The 21,479-nt window shown below is 65.2% G+C and overlaps 1 protein-coding gene across 1 annotated transcript in view; it reads right to left on the minus strand.

Annotated features, from left to right (window-relative positions):
* Positions 1-21,479, minus strand: part of KCNQ1 (potassium voltage-gated channel subfamily Q member 1) — a 159,448-nt gene that overhangs the window by 127,354 nt on the left and 10,615 nt on the right. Inside the window, exons 2-9 of the mRNA XM_004603110.2 lie at positions 11,904-12,030; positions 11,751-11,829; positions 11,512-11,608; positions 10,603-10,743; positions 6,110-6,220; positions 5,918-6,013; positions 5,716-5,835; positions 5,259-5,403 (exon numbers count right to left, since the gene is read on the minus strand). Coding sequence (XP_004603167.2) covers positions 5,259-5,403; positions 5,716-5,835; positions 5,918-6,013; positions 6,110-6,220; positions 10,603-10,743; positions 11,512-11,608; positions 11,751-11,829; positions 11,904-12,030 — 916 coding nt within the window. The remainder of the gene's footprint in view (positions 1-5,258; positions 5,404-5,715; positions 5,836-5,917; positions 6,014-6,109; positions 6,221-10,602; positions 10,744-11,511; positions 11,609-11,750; positions 11,830-11,903; positions 12,031-21,479) is intronic.

A 21,479-nucleotide genomic window follows, 5' to 3' on the forward strand; every position in this document is an offset into this window, starting at 1 on the left:
TCCCCTAGCCCCGGGGCCCCGGCTCTGCTGTTTCTCAGCTGAGAGATGGGGGTGTCTTGCATCACAGTAGCCCACCCCAGCCCGTGGACGGGTCAGGGGCCGCTCGCTGCGCCCCCCAACAGCGCGGGAGCCGAGGGCCACTTGCAGATATGCTCGTCAGCACAGAACGTGTCCCAGCGCGGCTGGCGGGGTCACGAGATCGAATTCACTCTCAAAGCTATGGTCCCGGTCACTCAATGCTGACCCCACCAGCAAGGCCACCAAGGCCACGCCTCCCGGGACCCCTTGCACAGAATGTGGCGCTCCGGAACCCCCCTGCTTCTGAGGGCTCCTCCCCAGCCCCTGCCGCCTCGTCCCCCCAAAGACCCGAGGGCAACCCCTTCCCTGAGGGCCGCCTTAGCCACTTTCGTATCTCTTCACGATGAGGGGGCACTCCTGCGGAGAGGTGGCGGCGCCTCCTGTCACTGTGAGGGGCAAAGCCCCCCCCCCCCAGATCCCCCTGCAGAATCCCGAGGGCTCTGAGCCTAGAATCTTCTAAAAACAGTGGCACTTAGCTGCTCACGAACAAACCAGCCTCCACACAGCGCACACTGCAGCAGCCCCGCCCGCATCCTCTCAGCCACTCTCGAGTCTAGAATCTTCTAGAAACAGTGGCACTTAGCCGCGGTGCAGTTCCCCTCCCTGCAGCAAGGGTCTCCGAAGGCCTCTCAGGGGCCCTGCCCAGAGCCCAGGGTTCCGTTTGGGCCCTCCCAGAACCCGGGGTTCCGTTTGGGCCCGCCCAGGGCCTGGGGTTCTGTTTGGGCCCGCCCAGAGCCCGGGGTTCCGTTTGGGCCCGCCCCCCACTTGCCCTCCTTGGGGCTTGTGCTGTGCTCACACCTGGGCCTCACAGAACACAATCTTGAGACTTGACATCAGAAAAACGTTCTCTGGGGTTTTCTTCTAGAAGTTTCTGGCTTTAAGCTTAGGTCTCACCGACATTCTGGGCGAGCGTCTATGGGTGATGGAGGGTGGCTGTGGGGACGCTTCTCTGCTTAAAGACGCTCTTTTCCCACCAGCATGTCTCGAACCCTGACAGAAAAGCCAGGTGGGTCACACATGCCCGAGTCCGCTCTGGCCCGAGACTGTCCTGCTCAGGCCCCGGGGCCGGCAGCTCCCGCCCTGGGCTGGAGGCCGCGTGTGGGGCTGAGGCATGTGGGGCTGAGGCGGGCCCCGGTTTCCGGTGGGATTCTCACGGCTCCTTCCGCCCTCGGCGCCGGGGAGTCTGTCCTGACTTTCTGCAGCTGCTTGGGCGCCTGTTTCCCACCAGTTCCAGGAGTTAATGGACTTTCAAAATGTCGACCTGTGTCGCCTCTGAAAGTCCAGGCTGGTCAGGCTGTGCCAGCCTCGGGCTCTGCTGGCGGGGCTGGGGGCTGGGGGCGGGGGGCGGGGGGCGTGGAGGGACGCTCGCCCAGCCTGCGTGAGACTCGCGGTTCTGTCCCTGGCCCTCACGGCCCCCTGAACATGGCCTGGTGGCCCCAGCACAGCTGGGTGTGGTGCGGGGGGGTCTCTGAGCACTACTTCATGGTTCAAGAATGGCCCGAGCACTGCCAGAAGTGTCCCCCACCCCAAAAACCCCAACCAAGTGCAGGGTTGGCTGCGAGCAGCGGAGATTTTTGCTTAGACTTCACTTCTGTGTCCGCGAGGAATACTCAGCCCCGCTTTCCCATCCCGTCCCTGGCCGGCTTTCAGGTCGGAGCTAATGCTCCCTGCACGATGAGCTCGGGCCCACTCCCTCCTTTCCAATTTTCTAGGAAATGTTGTCTGAAATCGATTTTCTTCTTCCTGAGGTATTTGGCAGGGCCGGCCTGTGCGGCCACATGGCCCGGAGCATTCTTTGGGGAAAAGCCGTTGACGACTCTGATTTTCCTCACGGACACGGAGCTCAGCGCCGAGCGTTATCTAGCTCCTGCATACTTCACCGCTGCCCCGAGACGTTCCCGCTCCGTCTCCACGGCCGGCCGGGGGTGGGGGAGTCGCACGGCTCCATCCTGCGCCCCCTCCCCCCTCTGCCCAGACCTCGTTCCTCCCCGGTCCCCGGTCACGGCACCATCCAGCCCCTTGGTACCCGAGGGCAGACTCCGCCCTGTTTTCATGCCCTTCTGGGAAAAGCCCGAGCCGGTGCTCCTGTGCTTCCCGAGGCCCTCGGGACCTTGCTCTGTCTCCCCGCCTCCCTCGCCTTCTCCGGGGGCGCCTCGGCTGTGCCCCTCGTGACTTCGGGCTCTGGGACGCCTTCGCGGCCTTTGCTTTTGCGTCTCCCCACATCCTCCGTCTCTCTCTCTGCTCGTCCTGGTCCCAGAAGGCCGGGGGCACTTGCCAGCCCCCGTCCCTCTGCTGGCTGGGGTTCGGAGAGGGGCCGACCCCTTCGCACTTTCCCACTCGGCTCAACCCCAGAGGTGCACACAGGTGGAACAGGGCTCTGAAGGCCCCGCAGACGTCACCCCAAAGTGTGGAATGCCAGGCTGGGTGCACAGCTTCCCGTGAGCCCCCAGCCCTTCCCGGGCACCTGCGGCATCTGCCCTGCCCCCTCCCGAGACACACACGGGGGTGCAGGGCTGAGAGCAGGACCCAGACCAGGGCCGGCCCAACCCGGCGGGCGGGAGCTGAGGGGGGTGACCTGCACCCTAAAGCCCAAGAACTGCTCCTCTGGGCAGGGCTCCAGGTGACCCCTCGGAGAGGGGCGGGGCCAGACTTAGGGGCTCCTTCCCCGTGACCCCCCACCCAGCGGACAGTCCCCAGAGGCTCTCCGAGGGCCAGTGTGAGTGGCCTGGGGTCCGCGCCCAACTCAACACCCAATAGCACAGTGGGTGCAGGCCCGACCTCGGGGGGGCCCCCCAAGTCCCCCAGGGCTGGCCGGGCCTCACCCTGGCGGTCCAGTGCCTGTGCCCAGCCCACCGACATCCAGGGCACCCGCCAGACCTGCCTCGCAACCCCGCTCTGGAACCGGGAAGGGGTCAGGGGTCAGCAAACGCCTCCTGGAGTGGGGCCAGCGCCGTCCCCATGGCCAGGAGGGCTGGACCCTCCACACGCCACAATGGTTCCTGGGATTCCCCGGGTCCAGGAAGGCCAGGCTGGAGGAGACGGGGCGGGCAGAGCGAGAGACGAGCCCCGGGCAGCGGCACAGGCCCGCGCCCCCCACATGCCCACCCGGCCACGAGGCGCCCGGCTTGTCTTCACCCCAAAAGTCCTGGACCGGCCTCTCCCCCGCCACGGGCACTGCTGTGCAGGGCCAGGAGGGTCTGGGAGACAGGACACAGGGTTCACACGCGAGCAGCCGAGGGCTGAGAGGGGTGTCTGTCCGTCAGTCTGTCTGTCTGTGCCTTGGCCCAGAGGTGAGGGTGGACGGCAGGGCTGAGCCCTCACTCAGATCAGGGGTCCTCTGCAGGCCAGAGCCCCCACAACACCTCACAGCGGCCAGAAAGCAGGAGGCAGGAGGGAGGGGCCCCGAGCTGGGCAGAGGAGCAAGTCGGAGGGTCAGCAACTAGGGCGTCCCCCAGGCCCCCACCGTGACAGATGTGACCCAGAAAGCCCACGGCAGCTGTCCCTAGGGCCAGCAGGAACGAGGTGCCCTGGGTTCGTGAGCCCGGCGGCACGAAGGGACAGGCCTTCAGAGAGCACTGTTCTCAGAGCCAGGAGAGACGGGGAGTCTCCGAGGGTCCCTGCAGTGTCCCCCACACACAGACCAACCGGCACAGACCACAGTGGTCAGGGGGCAGCTCACAATGGCCGCTGTGAAGCCATTTGCCACAGCACGGCCCAGGGTGGACACGGCTGGGCCTGGGCACGGGGCCGGGGCTGTGCTGGGCGGAGGGTCCTGGCTGGCACACACAGCCTGGGGAGGGGGGCCAGGCGCCCCTCCAGCTCCCACACTGTGGAGAGGTGACCAGAAGCAGCACCCACCGCGGCCTGTCCCCACCCGGGCCTCACACACGGACCGTCCACACCCGGGACCCATCCACACGCAGGCGGGTCCCAGCCGGGCCCCCCGCACCACTCTGCCCCAATCGGGCCGAGCACGTCCCGGCCGCCCCAGCTTCCCCATCTGGGGACTAACCATAGCTCAACCCAGGCCCCAGGACCTTGAAGGAGGGGACAGCTCAGCCCGGACGTCGGGGCTGAGGGTCACAACAGAGAAATCTGCCCAGAAATCTGCGACACAGTGGTCATGGGGTCTGGGACACGTATGGAACTGTGTTGGCGTGTGTGCATGGGAGAGTGCACAAACAGATGTGTGCAGGAACACATGTGTAGGAGACGTGTGTAGGAGACATGTGTACAGGACATGTGTGTGCAGAACATGTGTGTGCAGAGAACATGTGTGCGGGAACATGTGTGCAGGACATGTGTGTGCAGAGAACATATGTGCAGGAGACCCATGTGCAGGAGGCATATGTGCAGGACACATATGTGCAGAAGACAAACAGATATATGTACAAGACACATGTGTGCAGAAAATACGCATCCAGGAGACTATGTACAAGAGATGTGTGTACCAAAGATATGTACCAGGTGTGTGTAGGATATGCGTGTGGGAGACACGTGTGGAGGTCACGTGTGAGGGGCGCCCTCATGCCCTGCCCAGAGCACAGGAAGCAGCTGTCCTACCACACACACACACACACACACACACACACACACACACACACACACACGTGCCAGGCTGTGCCCAGGGACTCTCTGGAGCCCAGAGCCTGGGCCGGGCGTGGGCCCCGCACAAAGGCGCCTCATTAACATTCCGCCAGCGCGGGGCTCGGCACTGCTGGCTCCGCGGCTGCCGAGACCCCATTAGCATGGGGACAATGTGCCCGCTCGGGCCCGTCCCAGGCCAGGGCACGGCACTCGTCACGAGTGCCCTTCGTGCCGCCGCCGTGCCCAGGCGGGAGCTGGCGGGTCACCCCGGGAATGGCCCAGCAGGCATGTGGGGGCTCCCGGTGGGTGGGGCCTGGCCTCTCGGGGGCCACGCTGCCTTCTGCCAGGGGCCGGGGCCCACCCTGTGCCTCGAGCCCGTCCAGGGACAAGGCGCAGTGCAGGCACGACACGCCCCCAGCCACCTGCGTTAGGGGGCTCCAGCAGGAGCCAGAACGTTCCGGAAGGATCTGGAAGGCCTTGGGAGTGCCGGAACCTTCTGGGGTTCCGGGCGCTGAGAAGGGCCAGGGGAGAGGGAGGGGGCAGAGCGCACAGCGCCGAGGGCTCGAGCCCCCCCACGCCACCGCGGGCCTCACCCGGCGTCTCGTAGCCGTCCACGGAGAAGTGCACGGGCCTCCGCCCCTCCGCCGGCGGCTCGCAGGTGATGTGGGGGACCACCAGCGCCTTCTCCCCGGGACTCACCCCGTTGTCCTTGTCCAGCTTGAACTTTTTCTTCTTCACCTGAAAAACCCCAAGTGTGATGCAGGGTTCGCGGGAGGCCCCCGAGGACCCCCGAGAGCCCGGAACTCCCAGGAGCAGACACAGACCCCGCGGGGCCCTGGGGCTCGGCCACAGCCAGGCCAGAGGGTCACCCACAGCCAAACACAGGGGGGCACCAGGGCGGGGCACGGGGCGGGGTCACCTCAGGGTCGCAGCGGGAATGGGGTGGGCTGGGCTGTCCACGGAGGTGGGGGCCGGACGTGGCTCCCGCATGTGGCCCCCACGGGCCCCGGCCCCCCCGGCCCCCCGTGTGGCCCCCCGGCTCGCGGTTACCATGACAGACTTCTTGGGCTTGGGGCTGGGCGCGAGCGGGAGGCTGCGGGGCGGCTTCCGCACGTAGATCTTCCAAGTGGACGAGTCGGGGTTCTCGGCTGCGTAGCACCGCCAGGCCGTCTGCGGGGGCACAGGTCTCCCTCAGAGCCCCGGGGGTGCCCCACCAGCCCCCCCCCGCCTGCGGCCCGGCCCGCGGCGGCACCTGGATGAGGGAGGCGGCGGCCGGGATCTGCCGGTTGAAGTGCTTCTGCCGCTGCTTCTGCTGCACCTTCAGCGCGAAGCCGGAGCCCAGGATGCCCTGAGGAGACAGCAGCCCCGCCGGGCACACACGTGACACACGCCTGCGAGCCCCGGGACCCCCGCCCCCAGCCAGGGAGCCCCCTGCGGGACGCACCGCGGGCAGCGCGAAGAAGGAGATGGCGAAGACGGAGAAGCAGGAGGCGATGGTCTTCCCAACCCACGTCTGCGGCACCTTGTCCCCGTAGCCGATGGTGGTGACCGTCACCTGGGGGGAGGGGCGTCTGGCAGGCGGGCCGGGACCACCGAGGCCGCAGCCCTCAGCGCTGTGCCCGCCCAGATGGCGGGACAAGGAGAGGACTGGCCACGTCCCGCAGGCCGGCCCACCTGCTCCGCGCCCTCCTTCCTGGGGCCGCTGCGGGCTGACCACCCCGGGCTCGGGGCGGGTGGGGCTGCTTGCAGGAGCTGCTGGGCACTGGACCTGGCACAGTCGGGGCCCCTGGACACTGTCGGGGCTACTGAGCACTGTCGGGGCCCATGGACACTGTCGGGCCTGTCAGCACCTGCCCCTCCGTGACTGGTCCTCTCCGGGCACCTGGGCAGATGCCCCGGGCCGTGGCCCACGCCCTGCCTGAGGGGGGCCCAGGGGGGTGGCCAGGAGCCCCCACAGGCCCAGACCTGAGGCAGGGCAGCCCGGAGGCCCGAGGTACCCACTCCCCCGTGGATCCCAGCCAGGGCCACCTTTGGGGCGAGGTCACACATGAACCGTGGGGGTCCTGCCCAGAGAGCTAGGACCCAGGACCCCCAGAGAGGCTGCCCTCTGACTTCCCCCTGCACAGAGAGCCCCTGCAAGGCCCGACACCCTCAGAGACACAGATCCTGAGCACATGGGGACATCCCGGCATGTACACAGAGCACATGGACACACGTGTGCTCACAACCATGCAACACACTAACCTGTGCTGAGGTGGCAACATGCGGCACATGTGTGTCATACACGTGCATGTCACATGTGTGTTGGTGTGTCACATAAATGTCACAGACACATGTGGCACAAAACAGAAGTGAGCCTATACATGTACCTCAAACACATGTGCACTTATGTGTCATGTACAAACATACCACATGGACATATGGACACATATATGTCATATGTGTGCATCAAATAGCAATATGTTATGTATCACATGTATGAACATCAAATGGTAGAAATTTGTGCATGCCAGATACATGCACATCACACAACATGACACATGTGCATCAACATGGCTAATATGCATGTATCTCATAAACAGGCACATCAAATGGCATATATGTGCATCTGATACATATGCACCACATAGCAGAAACACACACGTCACACACGTGCAAACCACATAACTCACACGTATGGGCCACATATATGAACACACTGCATGTTGCACAGTGGCACACACTCATGAACATGACACTCCATGCACACAGCACCACACATGCCACACACACACATCACACTGTGCACATGTCCACTCATCACAGCAGTGCACGCCACGGGGCATGCGTGTGTGCTCACAACACAGACCATCACACACACAGCACCATGGAATGCACACGCTCACCCACGGACACGGCACCCATGCAGTTGGCCACGCTGACCGGGCTTGGGATGCCCAGAGCCATGTGCTGTGACCACAGGGGTCCAGCCAGAGGCCCTGAGGGCCCAAGCAGGGCCGATGGCAGGTTGGGGCCTGGGCGTCCGTGCGGAGAGCCCACCAGAGTGGCCGGGCCCTGAGGTGCCCGCAGTGGCTCCCGGACACGTGTGGACAAAGTCCCGTGTGTGCGGGCACAGACAGAGGAGGGGACCCAGAAGCAGGGGCTGTGCAGGGGCCAGCCGGGAGGGACCTGCCCCCGCCTCCCCCAACACGGGACCCAGCACTTGGGGTCCCCCACCACCACCTTTGCACACGTCAGCCGCCTCCCCGGAACCAGCGTGGGGAGCACAGCCCCCGCCCGCACAGCCCGCGCCCAGCTCAGCCACCGAGGGGACTGGCAGGGCCCCTGTGTCTGTCCAGACTGCCAGCGGGGACCCTGCTGCCTCTGCAGAGGCTCCTGGAGGGGACGAGGCAGCCCCAGGATGTCGCAGGGGGCGTCTCCCCAGGGAAGGGACGGGGGAAACTGAGGTCGGGAGGAGCAGCCCTGCTGGAGCCACGGCTGGGACCCACCCAGGACGGATCCACGGGTGGAGGAACCCCGGCGGCCACCGCAGTCCAAGCCTCAGCGACCTCGCGCCCCCCCACTGCCTGGGGGGGGTCAAAGGCAGGGGTGCTGGCATGGGCTCCTGGTGGGCCACACAGCCGAGAGGGGACAGAGCCGGGGCCCCGGGAGAGCAGAGCCGCTCGCAGACATGGGGGAGGACGAGTGGCACGGGCCTCGAACCCGGGAAGGCGCCTCGCTGTCGGGGGAGGGGCTGCTGCTGTGGCCGGTGAGGGGCTCACAGGCCCCACCCAGCCTGCAGCCCAGCCAGGGCGGGCCCCACACCCACAGACGTGTGCGTGGGGCCTGCAGACCCCACCCCAGCCCGCAGGGAGCCCGGGCGGCCAGGTCGGGGGTGCTGGCACACGGGCCGGCCTCCCACCCCGTGTGGGTGCTGGCGGGCGGGCGTGGGGGCCGTGCTCTCGCCCTGTCCTGCCAGGGGGCCGGGCCCGCCACCACGGACAGCGGGAACAGGCGCCGCTTCACAGGCAGTGGCGGGGCCTCGGGCTTCTTCACTCGGTTCTAAATTTAGACTCGGGGGTAAACAGCGCCGGGAGGCTCCTGGGCCGAGACCCCCAGCGCGTCACAGAGGAGCTGTGTTTGCACGGCCGCACGGACAGACGCCGTCTGTTCCCGCACGGCCAGCCGCGGCCTCCCGGGGGGCCCACGCGGGGCCGGAGCCGGGCATGCGGCTGACGGCCTCCCCAGCCAGCCTCCGCGGGACCCTCGGGGGGAGCCAGGCCCAGGAGCAGCCGGCTGAGGCCAGACGGAGCCTTGGCCGCCTCCCACCCACAGCTTAGGGCCATGGCAATGGCAGCCGCACCGCCCGCACCCAGCCGCCCACGCACCCACGTTGTCACCCACAGGGTCACCCACACGGTCACCCACACGGTCACCCACACAGGCACCCACACAGGCACCCACACGGTCAGCTACACACTCACCCACACACCCACCCACACACTCACCCACACGGTCACTCACTGGGTCACCCACACACTCACCCACACACTCACCCACACGGTCACCCACACAGGCACCCACACGGTCAACCACACACTCACCCACACAGTCACCTACAGGGTCACCCACACACTCACCCACACACTCACCCACACACTCACCCACACACTCACCCACAGTCACCCACACACTCACCCACACGGTCACTCACTGGGTCACCCACACACTCACCCACACAGTCACCGACACAGTCACCCACACACTCACCCACACACTCACCCACAGTCACCCACATGGTCACTCACTGGGTCACCCACACACTCACCCACACACTCACCCACACACTCACCCGCACACTCACCCACAGTCACCCACACGGTCACCCAGTCACTCACACTGTCACCCACCCTGCCACTCCCCACACAGCCCCGCACCCCCTCACACTCACGTGTACCATCACCCCCAGCCCCCCCCCAGACGCCAGCAGAGCCTGAGGACCCCCATGGCTCCTTTGGTCTGATGGGCCTGAGGGTCCCCACAAATGCACAGGCCCCGCAGCCTGGACACCCCTCAGGAGCCATCCTGCACCCACTGACCTCTGCTGGGGCCAGATGGTGGCAGAGGTGGGGGCAGCAGAGACATGGAGGTCACTGCAGGGGCAGGACAGTGAGACACAGATACACGGTCACTGCGGGGACGGGACAGTGAGAGGGACAGACACACGGTCACTGCGGGGACGGGACAGTGAGAGGGACAGACACATGGTCACTGCAGGGGCGAGACAGTGAGAGGGACAGACACACGGTCACTGCGGGAATGGGACAGTGACAGGGACAGACACACAGTCACTGCAGGGACGGGACAGTGAGACACAGTGGCCACAGCCAGGCAGCCTGGGACAAGCAACTGGCCGAGGTGGCCCTTGGCAGGACCGGCCATCACCGTCCACGCCAGCTGCTGGCGGAGCCCCGGGGCGCGGGAACAATGGCCCTGGGGCGCGTGGCCGAGCCCGCCGGGCTGCAGCTGGCGTGAGGGCCGGGGCCCTGGTGCCAAGCCAGGCACAAAGGGGCCGTGTTCCCGCGGGCGGTGGTGGGCGGATGTTTGCACAGGTGTGGGAGGTGGGGCGGGCGGGGGCACCGGGCGCTCCCCTTCCCGGACGGGCAGCTGCCCCCGCCCGGGACGCCCTGCTGGCGACTCACCCCAGCCCCGTGGGGGCGTCCCACCTGGCACGCAGAGCCCAGGCTCAGGCCCCCGGCCCGGTGCCCCCGAGGCATCCAGAGCACACGGACGTGGGCGCACAGGGAGCCGGGCGGCATCGGCGGGGGCTGCCGGGGGGGCTGGGCCCCAAGTCACGGGTCCTCTCTGGGCCCAGACGGGGGCCCGAGTCTGTGCCGGGCCCGGGACGGGGAAGCCGCGAGTCACGTGCTGGACCCCACCCGCACCCCGCGTGCTCACCACTCCCCACCACAGCGCGTCCGCGTAGCTGCCGAACTCCACACGGCCCGACTCGTTCACGGCGTCCTTCTCGGCCAGGTACACGAAGTACGAGGAGAAGATGAGGCCCAGGAAGCCAATGTACAGGGTGGTGATGAGCTCCTGCGGGAGGGGCTGTCAGCAGGGCGGGCACACGCGGGCACACGCAGGAACACGCAGGCACACGCGGGCACACGCGGGCACACGCAGGCACACACAGGCACACACGGCACATGCGGGCACACACAGGCACACGCGGCACATGCGGGCACACACAGGCACACGCGGTACACACGGGCACACGCAGGCACATGCGGGCACATGCAGGCACACGCAGGCACACACATGCTGGCACACACGGGCACACACAGGCACACACGGCACACGTGGGCACACACAGGCACACGTGGCACATGCAGGCACATGCAGGCACATGCAGGCACACACATGCTGGCACACGCGGGCACACACAGGCACACGTGGCACATGCAGGCACACGCAGGCACACAGGCACACGCAGGCACACGAGGCACATGCGGGCACATGCAGGCACATGCGGCACATGCGGGCACACACGGCACACGCTGGCACATGCAGACACACTCGGCACATGCAGGCACACGCAGGCACACGCAGCACATGCGGGCACAGAAATGCTGGCACATGCGGGCACACACTGGCACACACGGGCACACACAGGCACACGCAGGCACACACACGCACACACACGCTAGCACACGCACGCCGGCACACGCACACACACGGGCATATTCGAGCGCACATGGGCACATGCAGGCACACGCAGGCATATACATACACGCGAGCACATGGACACAGACAGGCACACGCCAGCACACGCGGGCACACTCGCCCCTCCCGTTCCCGGCCCACCTGCCGGTGGATGAAGACCACGGAGCCCAGCAGCCGCCACGTGCCGCCCTGCCGGTCCACGTGCAGCATCCGCAGGATCTGCAGGAAGCGGATCCCCCTGCGAGAGACGCCGAGTCCTCGGGCCGCACGGGAGATGCCGCCCCGCACACCCCCCGCAGCCCGCACCCCACCCTGCCCCACCCTGCCCCATGCCTCATGCCCCCCACACCCCCCACCCGGGCCCCCACCCACGCCCCTACCTGATGGCCGAGGTGGCAAACACCTGGCCCTTGGAGCCCACGCAGAGGACCACCATGGAGGCCACGACCACGATGAGGTCTGGGGAGAGGCGGCGTGTCCCAGGGTGGCCCTCGGGCAGGGGGAGGCCCCCCAGCGCCCCCCGGGCCACTCACCGATGATGGAGATGGGCTTCCGGGCGAAGCGCAGCCGGCCCCAGAGCCCCACGTACTTGCTGCGGCAGCCGGCCGACCACAGGCGGATCACGTACTCCGTGCCGAAGAAGACCACCAGGATGATCTCCTGCGGGCCAGGGCGCAGGGACAGGCTCGCCACGGGCACAGCAGGCCCCGCCCGGGCAGGGGCCCCGACGCCAGGACGCCAGGGCTGGTGCCCGGGCCCGGCCGGAGAGGCCAGCTCTCCAGTGCTCGGCCATGGATGTGGGGGCCGGGATGCTCCAGGGAGAACCTTGTGGCAAGGGGCAGGTCCCAGCGACACGCCCCGCAGAGGGCAGAGGGAGGGCCGGGGTAGCCCTGGGAAGGGGCGAACACAACGTCAGCCATCAAGACTGTTCCCAGAAAGGGGCCCGGAGGGGCACGGTGCCCCAGCAGGGCACCCTGTACCCGCGGGGCGAGGGCGCCAGCGGCCGGAGCTGCCTTCAGGCCTCTGGGTACCCCCAGATTGTCGCTGTGCCTCTGGGCGGACCCTGAGAAGTTAAACAGCCGGAAGTTAGCAGGGGCCACGCCCACAGCCCACCTCCGGCCCAGCCACACAAGCTCACTTCCCGGCCTTGCTTCAGAGACTCACAAACACATCTCAAGAGAGACCGAAACCAGAGATGCACAAATGGCGCTCGGCAGAGAGCAGCACTCTGCAGCGTCACCCCACCCCGGGCCAGGCCGGCCCCACCGGGGCACCTCGCGGGGGCAGGTGTGTCCCCCGCCTGCCCTAGAGGAACCCCGGCAAACTTCCAGAACCCCCACACTCACAGCCGACCTCCACCCGCCTCCCGAGGCCCCGAGAGGAAGGATGGACCCCCTGGAAAACCCAGACAAGTGGGGGCAGACTGGAAACTCCAGGCTTCATGGAGGTGGGGGTGGGCGACCTCCCCCTCCCCCGCCCTTCCCTTGTCCTGGCGGTCACACCCACACACCCTCTGGGCACCACCTAAGCACATTAACAGCCACGATCCAGAGACTCACAGATGAACTGCGGAGGGGAGCAGCGCGCTGCAGAGATGCATCTGTACCCCAAATATTTAAAAATTTTAAAATTCCGGGAGCGCACAGCCTGCTTTTGCGGCTGCGTGACATCTCATACTCTTCATTACAAAATAAATTATTTAGCGTCTGCCTGTGGAGCAGGCTTGGGTGGTGGTGGGAAAACTCAAAATAATGGTGGTGGGACGGTGTCACGGTGGTGGGGCTGGCGTTGGAACGGTGAATGTAAACAACTATGGTGAACAACTTTACAAAAATGAAACTTAAGAATTAAACAACGAGGGGCTGGAGCGATAGTACAGCGGGGAGGGTGTTTGCCTCGCACGCGGCCGACCCGGGTTCGATCCCCAGCATCCCATATGGTCCCCCAAGCACCGCCAGGAGTAATTCCTGAGTGCATGAACCAGGAGTAACCCCTGAGCATCGCCAGGTGACCCAAAAAGCCAAAAGAAAAAAAAAGAATTAAACAACGAGAAAGGGACTTTGCGGGGTGGTGGAAGAAGCCCAGGGGCTTGCACATGGATGGCCGGACAACACGGGACACGCAGGGAACGTAAGGGGGGAAGGAGGGAGGGAGGGAGTTGGATAAACAGGTGGGTGGATGGATCCATGGCGAGATGGAGGGGAAGATGCAGTCATGGATGGATGGATGAGTGGATGGGTAGGTGGGTGAATGGACAGATAGAGGGTGGATGGATGGGCAGGCGAGTGGGTGGATGGGTGGATAAGTGGATGGATGGGTGGGTGGGTGAGTGGATGGATGGATGGATAGATGGATGGATGGATGGATGGATGGGTGGATGGATGGATGGATGGATGGATGGATGGATGGATGGATGGACGGACGGACGGACGGGTGGATGGATGGATGGATGGATGGATGGATGGATGGATGGATGGATGGATGGATGGATGGATGGACAGACGGACGGGTGGATGGATTGGTGGTGAACGGACGGACAGGTGGATGGATGGGTGGATGGATGGATGGATGGATGGATGGACGGATGGATGGGTGGATGAATGGGTGGATACATGGGCGGATGGGTGGATGGATGGGTGGATGGATGGATGGATGGACGGACGGACGGGTGGATGGATGGATGGATGGATGGATGGATGGATGGTTGGATGGACAGACGGACGGGTGGATGGATGGGTGGACGGACGGACGGACGGACAGATGGGTGGATGGACGGGTGGATGGATGGACGGATGGATGGGTGGATGGATGGATGGATACATGGACGGATGGGTGGGTGGATCAGTGAATTCACTGGTGGGTGAAGAGGTGGATGGAGGATGGAGCAGGAGAGGGACAGGCAGATGGGCAGACGGCTTTGAAGTTAGCTTCCAGAGGAAAAGGCTGTAAATCAACAACCACTGAGATGAATCGGTAAATTCCCCAAAAGGAAAAATTTACCATGACTGCACGAAGAAGCAAGACTGAGTGGAACCGTAACGAGCACAGACCCTCCGGAGTCCAGACTCTCCCCCCGCTGTCACATTCCCCCAGCCGCAACCCAGCCCCGTGGCAGAGGGGCACACGCCAGCCTCAACGGGGGGAGGGGGGCCCGGCCCCAGAAGAGAGGCTGACCCGGGGCCACCGCACACAGCAGCCCAGGAACCGGCCTCCACCTCCCAGGGTCCCACAGTGAGCTCCCCAGGGAGCCAGTGCGGGGACAGTGGAGGGACCCCACAGGGACACCCGCCCAGCCGGTGCCCTAAGCAAGAGGGGAGGCCAGTGCCCCCGTCACCCCAACCCACATGTCCTGCCCCAGCCCGGAGGCCTCGGGGCATGGGAGGGCCATTCCCGGGGACAGGGAGCGAGAGGACAGGTAGCAGTGCCCCCCAAAGGCCCCATAAAACTTTGGGTGACACTGTCCCCTGGGCCCCAACACTGACAGGGTGGGGAGAACGCGGGGAAGCGCCTCGTCCGTAGCAGCCCCGGAAGGGCCGGACGCCACGGGGCTGCCGAGGGGGCGGGGCGGGGGCCGGGGGCCCTGTGGGGGCAACAACACCTACAGAAATGGCCCAAACCTTACGAGCACCCGGGTCTCGCGCAGGGGTCAGCCCTGGGCTCCGTCCCACACCCCGGGGGACCCCCAGCCCCGCCGGGAGGGAGCCCTGAGCACCACCAGGAGTGGCCCAAACCTCAAAAAAGTTAAAGTTTTGGGGCTGGAGCGATAGCACAGCGGGGAGGGCGTTTGCCTTGCACGCGGTTGACCCAGGTTCGATTCCCAGCATCCCATATGGTCCCCTGAGCACTGCCAGGGGTAATTCCTGAGTGCAGAGCCAGGAGTAACCCCTGTGCATCGCCGGGTGTGACCCAAAAACAAACAAAAAAAATTAAAAAATAAAAATTTAAAGAACTGCAGAGGGTCCGAGCAACAGTCCAGCGGGTGGGCGCTGGCCGTGCCCCCGGCTGTCATTCCCAGCACCTCGACATTCCCTGGACCTGCCAGGAGTGCTCCTGAAGTGCTCCCCAAGTGCTCCCACGTGCAGGGCCCGAGTCAGCCCCGAGCACTGCCGGGTGTGGCCCCCAACAGGAAGGAGTGGCGTCGAGGCTGCCCTCGGCACGACTGGCCCCCGAGGACAAGCTGTCTGTGCAGAAGCGAGCCCGGCCAGGACAGCCCCCGAGCTGCAGGACCCCAGGAGGGCGCGTGGACCCGCCAGCGCCAGGGCTGGCCCGTCCGATCATCCAGCCCTCCATGTGTCTGTCCACCGCCTGACCCCATGTCCTCGCTCCTGCACAAGTAAGACCCCTGTGCTCTCCTGCTGACAGTGGCCCCAGGGCCTGGCTAGTGCCCACCTGGGCCTGAGGCGAGGCCACCTCCGAGGCGGCCCTGGGCCCTGCCCCCAAGAGGGCAGACGGGGCAGGGGTGGTCAGTGTCTTGACACAGAGCGGAGGGACCCCCGCTGCCCGCCTCCTAGGCCAGGCCTCCCTGACAGCAGACAGGAGGGGTCTGTCATGCCCCCTGCACCGGGTCTCCTGTGAGGCTGCCAGGCACCCCTGGGCACCCCTACACCCCGTCACAGCCGCCGTGTGCCGTGATCCTGTCCTCAGACTCAGGATGTAGGATACCATGGGGTTTGTCCTTTCAGCCTTGCCGCAGGGAACTCAGTTTACCTTAAACCAGTGTCCTTTCCTTTCTGTATGGACACAGGAAGACAGTTAATATTATGCTTTGTAACTTGGGAGCTGATTGACTCCAATAATACTTATTCCTGGGCATCTGATTTCTCGACTCAGTTGCCCTTAGTTCCTAGCACCCCAAAAGCAGGGTCCCGACGAGGGACGGAATGGACCCAGGATAAGCTGTGAGCTCTCCTGGCATCGAAATAGGCCAGGCCAAAGCACCACAATACTCAACTATAAGTTGAGAGCATGGTCATAGACAAATGCTGTCACGATCCAAAAGTAACGACGAGACTAGGACCCTGCTGGGGTTAGGAAGACTAACCTGGCCTGAGGACTGTGGTCTGGAATATATAGTGAATGTCCTCAGGGAGAACCAAGCTTTAAGACTAATACATCTCTTACTGTGCTCATACAGAATGACATTCCTAGAAATATTAGAAGTAAATTTACTACAACTAGTTTAGTGGATTACCAGCCGAGGAAGGAAGAAAGCGACACAGCCTGGATGGGATCCCGCCCTTGAGCGGATCTCCTAGTAATCTGGAGTAATCTCCTTCGATGGGATTCTGTCAATCTCCTGGAGGAGCAGTCTGACCCTCTTTGTTGATTTGTCAATGTTCAACCCACCTTTGTGTCACCGCCCTGTGTGACTGCTGTATAGACTCAGGCTGTACGGGGAGTCGGGGGGAAGCAGGGCACAGGGCGAGAGAGTCAGGGGGGCATCGGCTCCAGAAGCAGGGAAAGAGAGAGCACAGAGCCATGAGTCGGAGTCAGAGTCAGAAGTGAGAGTGCAAGTGAGGGCGGAGAGAGTCGGAAGGCCGACCCCGGGCCCGCCAGAGACCCTGGGGTCCGAGGCAGCCCGTGGGGCTCGGGCTGGTGGGTCCCACGGGCCCAGCATCCCCAAGCGCCCCCCTGCCGGGCACCCCAGGGCCTGCGCGGGTGCCAGCCAGGAGCCCCCGGGGGAAGGGCGCTGTGCCGGCGGTGGGCGGGGCCGGCTGTGCTGAAACGGGACAGAGGTTTTGTTTGCGGGACAGGGCAGCTGTCCAGCGGTGCGATGGACGCCTGGCCCTGCTCGTGTGTCCACCGTCCCGGGCTCTATAGGCAGGTGGGGGCGGCCTGGGCAAGTGGTGTCCTGGGGGTCCCAGAGCCCCGTGAGCCAGACACATGCAGTCGGGCCCCTGAGTGGACAGTGCGTCTCAGCCGTGCACACAGGGGTCCACGGCCTCCGGGGCCAGCCCGCACTGTCCCCCCCCCCCCGGGGACGGGGAGCGCAGCCTCGGGCCGGACCTTGTTCACTCAGTATTGAACAGACGGCAGCTGCCGGCCGAGGGTCCCTGAACTCCGACCCCCGCCTTCCCGGCAGTGTTGACAAAGTGGCGGGGCGGTGCCCACAGAAGGTTCTGGATGCGGAGGGGGACAGACAGAGACCCGCCGAGCCACCCGCCGCCGGGCCCGCCCCGTCTGGGCTGGCCCGAGCAGCTCCCGAGTCCGAGAGGCAGAGCCCGGAGCCAGGGGCACCCACGTGCTCGTCTGCGCTGGCTGCGGGGGCTGGGGTGGGCGGGCACGGGGGGGGGGCGCTGACCAGAGCCGAGGCAAAGGTCTGCAGAGTGGACGCTGAGCTGGCCCTGCAGCTCGGGGCCCTGGGGACGGTGACCCCGCTCGGGGCCATGCTGGCGGCCGGGGTCTGTGGGTGACCCTCGAGTGCGCGCTCCCTGCCCGTGGGCGGCCCCGGGGGGCCCAGGGTCCCGCCACATGCCCCTGGGCAGCTCGGGCTAGGGGCCACCTGGCAGGGTGAGCGGCGGGGCTGGGGGACAAGAGCAAGACGGGGCCACCATCGAGCAGACTCAGGGACACGGCCCAGGGTCCCCACGACACTCCCGCCCCCCCACCTCCTCGGGGCCCCCATTTCAGGTCCAGGCTGGTGGAGACCCCACAGGCAGGGCCAGCACAGGGGGGTGACCCGAGCCAGGGCCCGGGAGCAAGGGGGCCGCCCCCCCCGAGCCTGGGCCCACCGGCGCCCTGCGGTCAGGGTCCCTGAGGTCAGCGGCCGGGAGCAGGGGCAGGCTGGCCCTGAAAGCACCCTTTGTCCAGATCTGCCCGCCCGGCTGCCTCCCGCCGCACCCCTGCAGCCCTCCGACATGTGCTGGGGGCAGCGCTGTCACCGCAGGGACCCCAGTGGGGTGCTGGCCCCGGCCCCAGGCCAGACACTGACCCCCAAGACTCTGGAAGACGCCGTCCTGGCGTGGGACCCCGGCTAACACCCCCGCTGCCCCCTCCCGGGGCACATCCTGGGGTCAGGCGCTGGAGAGGCCTCCCCACGCCGGGTGTCCAGGGAGGGCTGGGCTGGGCGCACAGTGCTCCCGGGAGGCTGTGGGGACACCCGGGTCCGGCCCCCATCTGGGCCCGACGCCCCCACCCCACCCTGTGCAGCGGGCCAGCCCTGGGCCCACTCCCTTCCCGGAAGCCCCTCTGCGTGCCTAGTGAGGCTCCGGCCCTGAGACAGGCCCTCCGGGGGTCCTTCCCGCATCCTGCGCCCTGGACCCCTCCCACTGCGCCTGGACCCCGCCCCCTGTTCCTGGACCGCGCCCCCTGCGCCTGGGCCCCGCCCCCCCACCGGAGGGGACCCACGGAGCACGCGGGGGAAGCCAAGGAGACTCTCCCCCACCCTGGGGTGGGACCCCCGCCTGCAGGCCAGGGCCAGCACGAGAGCAGACCCCCCCCCGCCCCTGCCTGTGAGACTGGCATGTTCGGGGCCTCACTGGGCACCTCAGCCCTGGGGTCCCCCCGCCAAGGACACCCACAAGGACGCCAGGAGGCAGGGACGGGCTGGCAGCGGGACAGTGCCAGAAGAAGGGAGATTTGATGGAACCCGGAAAACCAGAGCCCCCAAAGCCAGTGTGAGCTTGAGGGTGGGGACGGTGTGGGTGAGAGTGCATGGTGTATGTGTGTACACAAGCGTGTGTCCCTGTGTATGCAGGTGTGGGTGCGTGTGCAAGTACGAGAGTGTGTGCACAAGTGTGAGTGTGCTTGTGTGTGTTTATGGGCGTGTGCAGACATATGAGTTTCTTAGTGTGTACATGTGTATGAGTATGTGAGTGCATGTGTGTGTCTGTATGCTCTGATGTGCTCATGTGTATTTGTATGTGAACATGCTCCCTTTGTCTTTGAGTCTGTGGGTATGTACTTATGTGAGATTGTACATGTTTGTGTGTACAAGAGTATGAATGTGCATGTGTGTATGATAGCGTTTTTTGTGTACAGGTGTCTGAGAGTATGTGAGTATATATGTGCCTATATGTGTGTGTTTATGTGTGCTTGTATTTGTGAGTGTGCTGTGTGTCTATGAGCTTATGAGTGTGTACTTGTGTAAGAGTGTGCGTGTACATGTGTATGACGGTGTGTGAGTGTGTATGTGTGTGTGAATGTGTGACAGTGTGCGAGTGTGTGTGAATGTGTGTATGTGCGTGTGTGTGACAGTGTGCAAGTGTGTGTGAATGTGTGTATGTGCGTGTGTGTGATGGTGTGTGTGAATGTGTGTATGTGAGTGTGTGATGGTGTGTGTGAATGTGTGTATGTGCATGTGTGTGTGACAGTGTGCGAGTGTGTGAATGTGTGTATGTGCGTGTGTGTGATGGTGTGTGTGAATGTGTGTATGTGCATGTGTGTGTGATAGTGTGTGAGTGTGTGAATGTGTGTATGTGCATGTGTGTGAGTGTGAGTGTGATGGTGTGTGTGAGTGTGTATGGGCTGTCGCTTTCCTTCCTGCTGGTGTGAGGAGACATCGCTTCATTCCCAGAGCAGGTTTTTCTAGAACCTTCCCTCCCCTCGAGGCCCTGCTCAGCTGTGCCCGGAGTGTGGCGGGCAGCTCTGGGGTGTCTCCCCGACTCGGGCTCACCCCGTGCAGCAGGGGCCCGAGAGGGCGGGAAGGGCTGCGGGGACCGCGGGCAGCGTCTGGGCCATGGAGCCAGCTCTGCGCACTGCCCGCTGCCCCGGTCAGCGCCATGACCACCCAGCCTCTGCGCCCGCGTCTGTGCCCGGTGCCCACCCCGCGGGGCGCCCCGGTGCTCCCTGACATCTGGCAACTGGGCCCCTCTCCCCCCACCCACCCCGGGGAGCCCGCGGGCCTACGGCACTTTGAACCCAAACCTGAAGCCGGGGCCGGCACCACTCGGGAAGAGAAACGGGGCCCTCCGAGCTGCCCCACAGCCACGGCCCAGGGCACCCGGGAGGGGCAACCCCGGGCTACGGGGCAGGCTCACAGGAGGAGGCCGTGAGCACCGCCCGCTTGGCCCAACCAACAGCCAGGGAAGACGGCGGGACCCCGACCTGCAGACACCGAGAGCGCCTGGAGCTCGGGGGAGCAGCGCTTGCAGCAGCAGGCCTGGCTGTGTGCACTGCAGGCACACATGTATACATGTCGAGTGCATGGACTGCACATTCATGCATGTTGTGTGTGTGCACGGGCTGCACACATGTGCAGTGAGTTCAATGTGTGCACATGTGTGTGCTATGTGCACATGTACATTGTTTGTACACACATGTGCTCTGATACGTGCACATATGTGCTGTGTATGCACATGTGTGTCATGTGTGCTTCTGTGCATGCACACACATGCGTTCTGAGGTGTGGATACATGTGTCCTGTCTATTGCGTACACACATGTGCACTGTCTGTGTACACACACTTGTGTGTGCGTGGGGCTCGGTCCCCACGGCCACCTGTACGTGTGGCCTCTTCAATGACAGGCCGTGACCGTGGGCTGTCCCTTGCCCCTCTGAGGAGTGGTCAGTGCTGGCAGGCCCAAGCAGACAGGAGGAACTTCCTGAGCAGAGGGCTGCCGAGCGCTGCCCTGGCACCCTGGGGCTGGCGGTGGGGTGGGGTAGCTCCGGGACTGAGGCTGCCAGCACGGAGGGCGCCTCCCTAGGCCCCTGGGGACAGTGCCCGACCCCGAGGACTCCGAGACACACAGTCTGAGCCACAGAGCAGGGCTGGGCCACCGCCGTTTCTCCGGGAAGATGCAGATGCTCTTCCGGAGACGGCCCTGGGGGAAGAGCACTGTGAGGGCCCCGCCAGCCGGAGCGCCGACACGTGGCATCCCGGAGCAGAGCACCCCCAGGGGCGGCCACGGGGACAAGAGGGGGCACAGGCACCACCTCAGGCAAGCAAGAACGAGGCCTGGGGTCCACACTCCCTGGGCGCCCCCAAAGGCAGAAGGACAACGGGGGCCCTGGGCAGCAGCCGGGGCAGGACGGGGGCAGCAGTGCGGAGAGTGAGGTGGGGGCCGGGCGTTAGCAGCCGCGTCCTCCAGAGAGAATCAGTCAGGGGGGCCGGCAGAGCCCCCACACCTGAGGGATGCCGCAGACCCTCAGCCCGGTCGGAAGCGAAGCTG

Source organism: Sorex araneus, chromosome 6, assembly GCF_027595985.1.
Source record: "Sorex araneus isolate mSorAra2 chromosome 6, mSorAra2.pri, whole genome shotgun sequence".
Classification (NCBI taxonomy): domain Eukaryota; kingdom Metazoa; phylum Chordata; class Mammalia; order Eulipotyphla; family Soricidae; genus Sorex; species Sorex araneus.